Source organism: Centruroides sculpturatus, unplaced genomic scaffold, assembly GCF_000671375.1.
Source record: "Centruroides sculpturatus isolate CEXI.00-Female unplaced genomic scaffold, Cexi_2.0 scaffold1797, whole genome shotgun sequence".
NCBI lineage: Eukaryota > Metazoa > Arthropoda > Arachnida > Scorpiones > Buthidae > Centruroides > Centruroides sculpturatus.
In genome coordinates this window covers 110,597-124,789 of record NW_019385987.1, presented here as the reverse complement: position 1 = coordinate 124,789, position 14,193 = coordinate 110,597, and the positions used below count along the sequence as shown (strand labels likewise).

The 14,193-nt window shown below is 31.3% G+C and overlaps 1 protein-coding gene across 1 annotated transcript in view; it reads left to right on the top strand.

The window, feature by feature from the left end:
- The first annotated feature begins 5,216 nt into the window (after window positions 1-5,216).
- The window catches only part of LOC111612959 (splicing factor 3B subunit 1-like), a 15,698-nt gene continuing 6,721 nt past the window's right edge, over window positions 5,217-14,193 (top strand). The window contains exon 1 of the mRNA XM_023354251.1: window positions 5,217-5,472. Coding sequence (XP_023210019.1) covers window positions 5,448-5,472 — 25 coding nt within the window. The 5' untranslated portion in view covers window positions 5,217-5,447. The remainder of the gene's footprint in view (window positions 5,473-14,193) is intronic.

Sequence of the window (14,193 nt, the reverse complement as noted above, 5' to 3'; positions counted from 1 at the left end):
AGGGAAATGGTTTAAGTTTTTACGTATAAAACTTGCCCTTTTTTAACCGTGAGATATTTATTTTTGTGTGTTTAAAGTATTTTATGAATCGAATATAAGGATAGAAGACTAAACATAAAGAATACAGTCGTAAAGATAAGTTTTCGTTTGGACGATCTAAGCCTAACAAGATGGCGTCGGGAGCGACACAAGATGGTAATTCCTTTTTTTTATATTCTATTCGAATTTTCGAATGTGATGATTAAAATACACCCGTAAATGCACTTTGTAAAGAATATTAAGGACATTTTGATTATAATTAAACGTCTATACTTGAAATTATTTTATAATTGTAAAAGGTGATGAGACAATACAATTGTCAACATTTAATTTAAGGTAGAAGTTCTATATATAAGGGGAGTTTTTTTGGCACTTGTGCTGATTAGGGGGTACGGCTATTTGAGAGGTTTTCCATAAAATTAACTAAATATAGACTAATTTCACTCGAATATTTCCAAAACACGTATAATGTTTTGGGAATAACCCATATAAAATATGTTATAAACAAAAAATTGTCGGAATACTTACCAAGTGTAGCCCATTCGAAGACACCATTGCTTAAGCTTGTTTTCGTCGCGGAACGGCACATTCTTCGTATGCGTCCACTTTCACTCGGGACATTCCAATTTTCAACACGGGTGTTGAGTCAACAATTTGACGTCATCAACGACGTTCCAACTCGAGTACAAAGTGCTTAGTTCCCATAATTCCATTCTCAGCAAGATGGATTCCATTCAAATGTCTCACCAATTACCCACAATTCATTGGAAAGTAGCAGTCAACATGTCTGTTGAGTGCTGAGTGTGTTGAGACAGCGCTGACAACAGCGCCACTTCAACATTGAAAAAAGGAACGACTTTTAACGAATGTTGAGATCAGCGCTGAGGCAGCATTGAAAATTGGAATGTCCCGAATGTGTCGGTGCTATTCAGTCACGTGACTACTCATCTCTGATGTGTTCCTGATAACTTATTCTTTTTGCGAAGAATTAGCTGAACTTTAGAGACATCATTAACAGAAATATTAAAACTTCATTCCATTCTAAATATGGACTAAAATCAATACATAATAACGTATGATAATGCAGTAACTAACTAATAATTCTGTTCTACTTTTAAATGGTCTAATCTCTCATGTCTTAAAGAAATTTGTATGTTATTTATTTACATCAAGACATTAGACATCTTATGTTGCATCTGATTAATATTTATCATCATCATAATATATATCATGATAGAATTATTGTCGTTAGCGAGCGGTTTTTTCTTTGTTGCTTCATATAGTCAATAATAATAATAAGTCGTTTCTAATTACAATAAAACTCTATAGTATATTATGATCTATCACATGATGTCTCTAAAGTTCAGCGAATTCTTCGCAAAAAAGAATAAGTTATCAGGAAATGTTAGAGATGAGTACTCACGTGACTGAATAGCATCGACAAATGTCACGTGACACGCTTCGTGCGCGTTTGCCATCCAATGTGATGCTCCGCAACGAAAACAAGCTTAAGCAATGGTGTCTTCGAATGGGTACACTCGCTAAGTATTCCGACAATTTTTTGTTCATAGCATATTTTATATAGATCATTTCCAACAAATTATATGTGTTTTGGAAATACAGTAGAACCTCGAAAACTCGGCCTAATGTGGACCGAAGGGTGGCCGAGTTTGTGAAAATGCCGAGTTATCGGGAATGGGGTTAAAAAAAATAAGTACGAGTATTTCCTCAGAAAATACTGTACTGTACTTGTACANCATGCCTCTGTATTAAGGGTGGAACGAATAAATGCATTTTTATTGTATTTTTACTATTGTTTTGTGTATTTTCCTGTAATGCATCTCCTAGCGGAAGTTTTTTGAATTAATTTTTTTTTTGTAAAATCCTTTTTCCCACCCTTTGGGTAGTCTGTATGCAAATTTTGGTAGCAATCCGCTTATGGGTATGCAAATACAGCGTGGTCTGAGTAGAGAAATTATAATTACGCACATCCTGTACTGTACATTTGCAGTATATGACATTTACTAGAATTTTTTTTTGTTATTGTAATAGTAGTTACTGTAGTCTGTTACTCTTGAAAATTGTCTTAGTAAACAATAGCGTAACTAATCTAATCTACTACTACAATAATAAAAGTTAATGCATTTCTTGTTACTATAGTAGTATTTTATTACTGTAATACTATACAAGTCGACCTCCCTATAACACTGTTGATAATTCCGTTTTATATGAATTCCGTGTTGTACGAGTCACTTAGATTTTACAAATACGTGAGCCGTTCACAGCCCGGCACACGTATTTGTAAAATCTAAGTGACTCGTACAACATGGAATTTATATAAAACGGAATTATTAACAGTGTTATAGGGGGTCTACTTGTAGTAATAATATATATAATAGAAATTGATAATTAGGAGTGTTGCCTGGTAAAGAGATTTTAATAAAACCAATTATTGGTTTACTTGTTTACGGCAATGAACGCGACACTGGGTAATCTGTTCAGTGTCGCGTTCTGCCAAGGGAAAAACCTCCCGGAATGACTTTTTATGGGAAACTGGCTTTTATTTAGTGTTACAAACGTGAAGGAAGACGGGAAACTCATAAATGAACATGAATTTTTCGACCGGATATGTCAACCCCCGTCTCTCACCACCCGGCCGCCACGTTGTGGGCCTGGACGAACCCATAATGGACTTCGTTAAAGAAGATCATCTTAGTGTACACAGAGCAGAGATTTTAAAAACGCCCTATTTCAAACTTTCTCAATTTTCATCTGAAATAAACAAATTAATAATATAAATACATTTTACGAATTAAATTTGTATTTNTTTAATTACTTAAGGAATTTTTGCCCTGCTAGGGTGTGGCCGAGTTATCCGGAGTGCCGGGTTATCGAGAGCCGAGTTTTCGAGGTTCTACTGTATTCGAGTGAAATTAGTCTAGATTTAGTTAATTTTATGGAAGAAAACCTCTCAAATAGCCGTACTTCCTAATCAGCACAAGTGCCGTTTTTTCCTCAACCTGCAATGGTCCAGAAACGAAGACAAGTGTAAATAACAAAATGAATTTATTACCATAAGTGAGGCACAAACATGGTTACTTCACAACGTAATCACCATGAAGAATGAGGCATTTGTCTGTCTGTGCATGAACTTTGAAATCCCTTCTTTGTAGAATGTTATTGCCAGTGACGTGAGATAGGGCCTTAACATTTTGAAGATTGTCATTAATCTCGATCCTCTGTCCTCCTATGTTTTCAGTTTAGGAAACAGGTGGAAGTCTTCGTGTATTTTTTTGGAACTTTTTAAACGCCCGGCGCCGAGTGACTTCTACGTTTTTCCTGAACTGAAAATGTAGCTAGGAAGGCAGAGGTTTGAGACTGATGACGATCTTCAAAACAACCTTAAGGTCCATCTCTAGTCACTAGCGGCAACATTGTATGAAGAGGGGATTGCAAAGATCGTCCACAGATATGACAAATGCCTCAATCTTTATGGTGATTATGTTGAGAAGTAACCATGTTTGTACCTAACTTTTGGTAATAAATTCATTTTGTTATTTACACTTGTCTTTGTTTCTGGACTATTGGAGGTAGAAATAAAAATCATCCTCATATAACTGGTATTAATGATGTATAAGTCTAGCCCCATAGGAGTTAATTTGTTTATTTACATCATGATTGCATTCATTTGACATTGTTATAAGCAATTCATTTTTTGTCACCAATTATGATTTACTTTAAAAATGGATAATTTTCTTGACATTTCAGAAGCAAATTGCAGATGTCAATGCATCGGAGCAAATCTTTTTAAGAACATTTGGAACCCATTTTATCCAGCTTTGAAATGAAACCAAGTTTTGAGTGATTGTAAACAGTTGAACTAGACAAATTAGAGTATGTTTTTATATTCACGAGTGAGAAAACGTTTCTAAATGGACTGTTGAATTGTCTGTTGACGCTCATGACGTCAGCATTGGTTTACCATTGAGCTTGACAGTCTCAATGACCTGAAAAACGATCAAGTATTCAACAAACTAACATGGCAGTTTCCATGAAACAAGTAAATTTCGCTTATAGAAGCTATTAATTCACTCTTGCTGTAATACCAGATGGATTAATGAATGATCTGTATATAAAACATGTGATTGAATGATTATGTTGGATAAATTGGTCAATATTGAAATATTAAGCTTTTTCAGAAACAAATTACCTCCATGAATTTGTCCAAAATTGATTAGCTTTCTTTACATCTTCCTGATGATATAAATATTCAAAAAATTAAATCATTGAAGAAAGACCCGGTATAGAGGAAAATGATGCAGATAAGGGTTCATTTGAATAATGGATGTGAGTTTCTTTAATTATTTAGCAAAACAGCCGCAATCGTTGCCTTTTAATTAAGTTCGCCATCATGAAAAGCATCCTTTCAACACGAATGATCTGACATCACGTTTATTTTTTCTACGAATCATTCAGTGGAGAACTCACTGGTCATATAAGTATTGAATTTAGAAATGTACAATTAATCTCTTAGCAATTTCTTGTGTTATTTGGTGGTTTTCAATCAGTATCTTTATTTTGTCATCTTCAAGTGGCCTTTCAGAACATGGTGCATTTCCATTATCGAAATTGCCAGAACAAAATTTTGTGAACCAGTTTTGGCACTCGTTCTATCAACACACCACTCAATTTCTTGCTTGAATAGCATTCTTTTCAGTAATAAAAAAGCAAAATATGCAAAAAATGCTGCTTTCGATTTTCCATATTTGACAGGACATAAAAAAAAAACAATTGCACAGAATCAAACAAAAATTTTTACAAATAAACCTTGAAATGTCAGCTGTCAAAATATATAATGACAGTACAGTTTAGAACAGGGGTGTCCAACCTTTTTGTTTCTCTGGGCCACATTGGAAAATGTCATGGAGTTTTGGGCCACAAGTGTATNTAATGGACTTCGTTAAAGAAGATCATCTTAGTGTACACAGAGCAGAGATTTTAAAAACGCCCTATTTCAAACTTTCTCAATTTTCATCTGAAATAAACAAATTAATAATATAAATACATTTTACGAATTAAATTTGTATTTAATCATTTATAAAATTTCATTTTTTAATTACGAAAATTAAAAATGAAATTAAATTCAATTTATGAGAAAAAAAAATGCAAAAATTGTAGAGGGCGTATGTCCAAGCTGACGTTTTTAGGACGTTGTTGTTTGTCGTCTGATTTACTGCCAGGGAAATGGTTTAAGTTTTTACGTATAAAACTTGCCCTTTTTTAACCGTGAGATATTTATTTTTGTGTGTTTAAAGTATTTTATGAATCGAATATAAGGATAGAAGACTAACCATAAAGAATACAGTCGTAAAGATAAGTTTCCGTTTGGACGATCTAAGCCTAACAAGATGGCGTCGGGTGCGACACAAGATGGTAATTCTTTTTTTTCATATTCTATTCGAATGTGATGATTAAAATACACCCGTAAATGCACTTTGTAAAGAATATTAAGGACATTTTGATTATAATTAAACGTCTATACTTGAAATTATTTTATAATTGTAAAAGGTGATGAGACAATACAATTGTCAACATTTAATTTAAGGTAGAAGTTCTATATATAAGGGGAGTTTTTTCCTCAACCTCCAATGGTCCAGAAACGAAGACAAGTGTAAATAACAAAATGAATTTATTACCATAAGTTAGGCACAAACATGGTTACTTTACAATGTAATCACCATGAAGAATGAGGCATTTGTCTGTCTGTGCATGAGCTTTGAAATCCCTCTTCGTAGAATGTTATTCCCAGTGACGTGAGATAGGGCCTTAACGTTTTGAAGATTGTCATTAATCTCGATCCTCTGTCCTCCTAGCTATGTTTTCAGTTTAGGAAAGAGGTGGAAGTCTTTGCGTATCTTTTTGGAACTTTTTAAACACCCGGCGCCGAGCGACTTCTACCTTTTTTCTGAACTGAAAATGTGGCTAGGAAGGCAGAGGTTTGAGACTGATGACGATCTTCAAAACAACCTTAAGGTCCATCTCCAGTCACTAGTGGCAACATTCTATGAAGAGGTGATTGCAAAGATCATCCACAGATATGACAAATGCCTCAATCTTTATGGTGATTATGTTGAGAAGTAACTATGTTTGTACTTAACTTTTGGTAATAAATTTATTTTGTTATTTACACTTGTTTTTGTTTCTGGACTATTGGAGGTAGAAATAAAAATTGTCCTCATATAACTGGTATTAATGATGTATAAGTCTAACCCCATAGGAGTTGATTTGTTTATTTACATCATGATTGCTTTCATTTGACATTGTTATAAGAAAAAGAATCTTCAAATATCAGATTAATATAAAAATATAAAAATAACCACTTAACAAAACCAATTTTGAAATGTTGTTCGGAAGAATAATTTTTCAAATGTCGCAATTTACTGGTCTTCGTTCATATTTATTCTAAAGATGAATCGTTGCTTGAGAAAGGTCCTAGGGAAGGAACGGAAAACGTTTGCAGTTCATTTTACGATTATTTAATATTGGTTATTGGTTTTGTTAAGTGGTTATTTTTATATTTGTTATAAGAAATTCATTTTTTGTCACCAATTATAATTTGCTTTAAAAATGGATAATTTTCTTGATGTTTGAGAAGCAAATTGCAGATGTCAATGCATCGGAGCAAATCTCTTTTTTTAAGAACATTTGGAACCCATTTTATCCAGCTTTGAAATGAAACCAAGTTTTGAGTGATTGTAAATAGTTTAACTAGACAAATTAGAGTATGTTTCTATGTTCAACGGTGAGAAAACATTTCTAAATGGACTGTTGAATTGTCTGTTGAAGCTCATGACGTCAGCATTGGTTTACTATTGAGCTTGAAGGTCTCAATGACCTGAAAAACGATAAGAGTATTCAACAAACTAACATGGCAGTTTCCATGAAACAAGTAAATTTTGCTTATAGAAGCTATTGATTCACTCTTGCTGTAATAGCAGACAGATTAATTAATGAATGATCTGTATATGAAATGTGATTGAATGATTATGTTGGATAATTTGGTCAATATTGAAGTATTAAGCTTTTTCAGAAACAAATTACCTCCATGAATTTGTCCAAAATTGATTAGCTTTCTTTACATCTTCCTGATGATATAAATATTCAAAAAATTAAATTGTTGAAGAAAGACCCAGTATAGAAGAAAATGATGCAGATAAGGGTTCATTTGAATAAAGGATGTGAGTTTCTTTAATTATTTAGCAAAACAGCCGCAATCGTTGCCTTTTAATTAAGTTTGCCATCATGAAAAGCATCCTTTCAACACGAATGATCTGACATCACATTTATTTTTTCTCCGAATTGTTCAGTGGAGAACTCACTGGTCATATAAGTATTGAATTTAGAAACGTACAATTAATCTCTTATCAATTTCTCGTGTTATTTGGTGGTTTCATTCAATCAATATCTTTATTTTGTCGTTTTCATCTTCAACTGGCCTTTCAGAACATGGTGCATCTATATTATCAAAATTTCCAGAACAAAATTTTGTGAACCAGTTTTGGCACTTGTTCTGTCAACACACCACACAATTTCTTGCTTGCTTGAATAGCATTCTTTTCAGTAATAAAAAAGATTTCGATTAAGACAAATGCTGCTTTCGATTTTCCATATTTGATGGGACATAAAAAAAACAACAATTGCACAGAATCAAACAAAAAATTTTACAAATAAACCTTGAAATGTCAGCTGTCAAAATATATAATGACAATACAGTTTAGAATGTAGTTGGCATGTAAAAATACAACTAATCCCTCTGCTAGTAAAAAAAAAAAACAAAATTGATTTGCAAACAACCCAATAACTCATTAAAGTTTTCATGATATATTTTTTTTCTTTTACAAAAACTAATTAGAGATGGCTTGTTAACGTACAGTAGAATTTTGTTCTAATGAATTGCATAACAATAGATTTCTTGGATTAACAGATTTTTTCCCATGTCCCATCAAATCAATATAACTTTACATTTAAACAGATCTGTAACTTGTGGGTTAGAAAAAAGAATCCATTATTCCATCTTTAATCTTAAATGACACTATGGCCATTGACTTTTTCCAGGTGTCAAAAAAAATACATATCAATTGTAAAATTAGTGTTTTTTTAGATTTAGTAAATATTTGGGTGTTTCCAGGAATTTGTAGAGTTTGATGATGCACTTGTTACATCTGGGTTATATACACTTGAAGAATTGTTTGTACAAAGATGTTGACGTGATTGACGAGGAGCCATCTGGCAAACGTTGTCATTGCTTCGAGTATAGAGCCGAAATTTACAAGGTCATTGAGACTTCTGAGTTGTGAAGATTCTACTGATGAGTTTCAGTTGTACTGTACAGTACAGTACACGACATTGCTACTATCAAGTGGTTGTTGTATTCAATAGGCAGAAAATCAGCAGCAAAACAAACCATGATGGACAAGTTTTTTAACAAATCAAAATTTGAGTGAAGTGCTAATGAGTGTATAATTTGCCTCCTTTTGTGTTTATAGTATGTATGGTTTCTGTCAGCTTTGTCATATGCATGTACGGCATAATATACGATTTTTGTAAAATACATGTTTCTATAGAATAGATATCTCAAGAGACTGAATAGTTTCAAGTATGGGTATTTCTTACATGTAGGACAGGGGTTGCAAACTGGTGGTCTGCAGACAACCCATTAAGGCTTCATATTTGGTCTGCAGTCTTGATGATTTTTTTTCTAAAAATTAATGTTTCTAACATCATGCAGGTGTTAAAAGAGAAAAATTCAAACTTTTAACTGTTTACATAAGTCATGAAAGCCTGGCAACAAAAGGGTGGGTCTTTATTAGAGTTGTTTTCTTTTAGTTTATAGTATGTTTTGGTTTACCAAATGAAAATGGCTTGCATGGGATATATATCTATTTGATTAGCCCTTTGCTGCATTTGAGTTTGATCCCTCATATAGGAGGTTAATATAATACTATTACTGCTAAATTGGTAATATTGAATGACTACTGTTAGTTATAAATGGAATGGCTAACCTTCAGATCAAAAGACAACAAAATAACATATACATGCAAAAATAAACTACACTAATTGAAGAGTCCACTTTTATTAATTAAAGACGAAATGATTTTGAGACTGTTTATCTTAGCTTCGTTTTTCATTAGTGTAGCATTTAATTTTGCTTTTATGTTAGATATAAACATAGTTAAATTATAATCTGATTTTTAATAGTCATACATAGATCAAATTCCATGTTTTAATTTTAGTATGAAAATAAGCCAGCTTTAGATATGTTGTTAGCTTTCAATTGAAAATTAACATTTTTTAAACTTATGCACAAAATTGTCTATCTATACACATGCCTATACTTTCTAGCTAGAAAAAGTCAAGATCTTTATTTTCTATCTGCTATTGATCCAGCCATATCTACAGTCAGGGGATGAATAATGGATTATATCAGTTGTGAAATTTCTGAAGGATATATTCAGAGATGACATTCCCTGAATTGATCTTTTTATGATGTAATTATGTAAATTAACTTAGATTTCGTATATAGTCCAGCTCATTCTGCAATAAAGTTTACTCAAATAAATCTTGTTTATAACAACATAGTATTTAGTAGGTAATTGTTGAAACAATGGATATTGTCTGATTACTTATGTTTTAAATAGGAAGGGAAGAATTTCAGTTTTTAAGTCAACACTAAATTAAATTTGGCCTGTCACCTTGTACAGAATTCCAAAGGAGCATCTTTCATTCACACATTCAACAGTTAAAATACTTTATTATTATTATTTTTTTTGTTTATCCAATTATCCATCTCAATAAGCATTTAGAAGCAGTATTACGTAGAATAATCGAGAAAGCAAAGAAATTAATGTTTTTTTCGTTTAAATTAACAGGATGTAATTAATTTAAATCTTCATTTACAGGAAATTTATAAAATGTATTTTGTAGTGTAAATATTTTCATGAAGATTGAGGAATGTAAAAAATAAATGACAGAAGGGAATATATTGAAATTTGGGGGAAAAATTTAAATTATTTAGCTTTATATAGTTAATGAATATTTATTTAATAATTGTGTTTTACTATAATCTGATTAAATATATTTAGAATATCTGTTTTGTTTATATGCAGATGTTAAGCTAATTTTTTTTAATTATGTTTTCCTTAAACATCCATTACATAAAATAATAATTTCAAAGAAATAATTAGAGAATTTTTAAATTTAATTAAAGAATAATTTATTAATGTTTGTATTTTATGATGATGATACTTTATTTGTTGTTTATCTTACAAAATATTTCGTAATCGGCTTTTAAAATTGTTCTTGAATGTGCGTATGTGTAATAGCTGTGCGCTCTGTTATACGGGTTTATCTGGACAAGATAAGAACAGTACAGTTTACTGCATTAAAATGTTTATAATGTAAACTTTAAATATGGTTGCTCAGTAACAGATATGAACTAGATATCAGTTGTACAGTACATTCAGAATGAATAAGAGTTGTTTTATTTGTTTTTAATTTACAGTTGATATCTAATTTGCAATGACAAATTAAATTTCATTCACATTTCTGAGGAATGCCTTCAGGGTAGGCCGGAAATGTTTGAAAAATATATTTAGTTCTGACTAGACTGACACTGAGGTTTGTGGATCATATATTTTGTATTCCTTTTGTCCAGTTTTGACTTGAACAATTCTTACTATAGTAATAGTTATCAGATCAAATTTATAGGACTATTTTTAAATTTAACAACAGTGCTTACAATTTATTTATTTATTTATTTCTCCTGCTTTAGCCATTAAAACAAAATTTTTATATAATGAAATAATTTATATGGTCCCAACAGATTAATAAGGTTAATGAGATTTAACCTGTATCATTATTAGAGACTTAATGATGCAGGCATATTTAACTGCAATTTAAGTTTCTAACGGATTGTGACACTTCTAACTGTTGTTTAGATTCATTTAATTAGTTTAATTATTATAATTAGGTGGATTTCTGTAAGATCTTGTATTTGTATAATTTTCTATTGATTTGTTTAATTTAAACTCAGTATATTCTTTGTTGCTTCAATCACTGATTCATTCTTTTCAGGAAAGGAACATGGCAGTTCTCGTCAGGTCAATTTTAAGTAGGTAGATCTGAAAAATATCCCAGTCAGATGACAAATTTTCTGGGTAGTGTCTAATCTCGGCTAGAATAAAGGTGACTCAGACTAGCTTCAAATTTAAATTTTAAAAGATGAGGAATTGGTGGCAGGAAGGCCATGAAGCAGAAAAAGCTAATGACCCCATAAAGAGAATACAGTCAAACCTTGTGTTTCAAACACTTTGCTCTTTGAACAGTTTGGTTATACAAACAAAATTTTGAATGCCGTATTTGTTCCGGTTGCCGAACAGGCTACTTGGCAAGAGCCGGCCACGATTAGAACCACACAGACGGTCAACTTCCTATACTTCCTATGTTAAAGAAAATTGATGGCCCAACCAATCAATGAAGTTAGTGTCCAATGTACCAATACCAATGAAGTAGTACCAATACAGAAGTTAGTGTCACTGAAATTGATGATGTTATTCAAATGAGATTTCAATGCATAGTCAGATCTAATACTACTTTTGTTTATCTGTATGCATCACAGTCGAATCAAAATCGAATTCATTAATTAAAAACATGTTAATTGACATTTGTGTAATATAAACATCTGTGAATCCATGTTTAAAGGTGATTAACTCAAATTTAAATCAAATCAATTGAAACATAATATATCAGAAAGTGTGGATAAAGTACTTGTTATCTGTCTTGATTGATTTGGTTATATTTCGTCCAGACAGTCAACTCTCTGTTGCCGCCTTCTTTCTAAAATAATGGTTTCAATTTTGGTTGGTGGTGACAGAACACTTTGCTTTTAATATATAAATAAAACGAATATAGATAATATATTATAATATTGCATTTTCAGGCATATTTATGCATGAAATACAGCTAAAAAGATTTTTAAAAACAAAACTTTTTTGAAGATTAGGTCAATTTTATATTGTTTGTTATAGGAAAATTTATTTTGGTTTCAAACAAGTTTTAGGAACAAGTTGAGTTCGAAAACCAAGGTTTGGCTTTCTAATTAAATATAATTAGAAATAACTGATTTAGAAGATGATATTTTGGTTCTTTGCTGGGTTTAATTGTTCATTCAAGTAATATATTTAAAATTGCACCATTTATCAAAGACAATTTTAATAATTTTTATGAAATAATGTTGAAAGAGAAAGAAAAATGAGTGTAAAACATAATATAACAGCTGTAAGAGAATAATATTTGGCATTTGAACTCATCATTAAAGTGAATATAAGGAGATACACAGCTTATATTCACTTAAATGACTTATGTGTTGAGCATACAACCAGATATTTTTATGAAAAAGCTTTCTTGATATAATATATCTGGATGTGCCTTGGAATTACTACTTTTTGCTATTAAAAGTCTTCTGTAAAGAACAGAAATGGCATTTTAGTTTTTTTAACTATTTTTTTTAAATTTTATTCCTTATCACAACCCAATTTTTTCCTGAAAATACTGTTTAAAAGTCAGGGTGTATGTTAAATTTGAAGTAAAGTAAAATCAATCTTGAAGCAAACATCATCACATGAAACGAGTTACTTGAATTATTTGAGCATAACAAACAGGTTAATGTAATGATGTTGAAATAAATTCAAGTTTATTGCACTTAACATTTTATAGTTTTGACCTAGTATCTGAAGATATAAGAAATTATTGTAAATGAATATAATATTCTAGGAAATTTTAAGTCATTAAGCTAGATTTAATGTGGAAATGTGAATAGAATTGGTTCAGCCAAAGTAATTTAAAAGTTCTGCTTAATTTGCTACATAAATTACTTACATATCTTTTTCTTTCAGGTGAAAGAAACTACTCCTCTGTAGATGCATATGAGCTCATTTTACAAATTATTGTTAACACATTATATCTAATTATATAGTCATAGGGGAGTTGACTTTCACAGCAGATTTATATACCAAGATTTCTCATGGGAAATTCTTGGGTGTAACAGAAACACTTGTGAATTGGTGACCAACTTTTAATTTAAATAAGGAACTGGAATTGTGGTTCAGTATATTGGTACGGGAAATCAACAGAAATTACCTGAATAGTCTGAACGATAAAGTAAAATATCATCTCAAAATTCTGAATGAGTCATTGTAAAAATTACACATTGTGTAGTAAACAAATAATAAAAAGTTAAGCAAATTTTAATGTATTTTCATCAAATTTTACAGCTAAAAGAGTTTGAAATTCTGTTATACAAACATCTTGTACTGTACATATGCATCTAAGTGGACTTCTATTTTCTTTCAGATGAAACAAAACAGCTTTATAGTTCTAGTTGGAGTCATTTTACAGCTATTTACAGCAGTCTCATATAGCTGACAATAGGGGTAGATTAGTTTGTAATTTATGGGGGGTTTTAATATTGAGGTAAGGAGGAGTTGAAATGAAAAGACTAGCAACTTTTTTTACATAAAACAACAAGTAAAACAGCAAAACTGTATTTGGGACAAGACTATGTCTCGGAGACTCACTACTAAGTGGAATCACATTCTCATTCTCCAACCTTCTTTCATATCACTGCTTTTGGATGCGATTGTTCAAACTTTGCCGGCCACGGCCACGAGGTTGTCCATGATGCATTTTTGATGAAATTAACCTATCCAATTTCAAAATTTCTCTCCGTTGCGTGTCGGCTCGGGTTGAATTTTTGTCGATGCGTAACGAAAATTTTCCGTTTTTGGAAAAAATAATCGTGGCTATTGTATTGTCTGAAATTATTTTTTTTATTTTGCACAAACAATATACAGTTTAACCCCATTATAATATAATCAGATGTAACGACAACCCTAATATAACATCAAATTTTTATCGGTCCCACGATTTTATTATACTAGATAATGTTAAAAAAAACCCAACTTGTAACGACATAAAACTGTTTAACATCATATTTGAAGCACTCCCAAATTTACAAAATTAGATTACAAATTTTATTTAACATAGAAAAAACTGTGTGTTTAGTCCTAAGGTCAGAGTTCACTTCTTAGAACAACT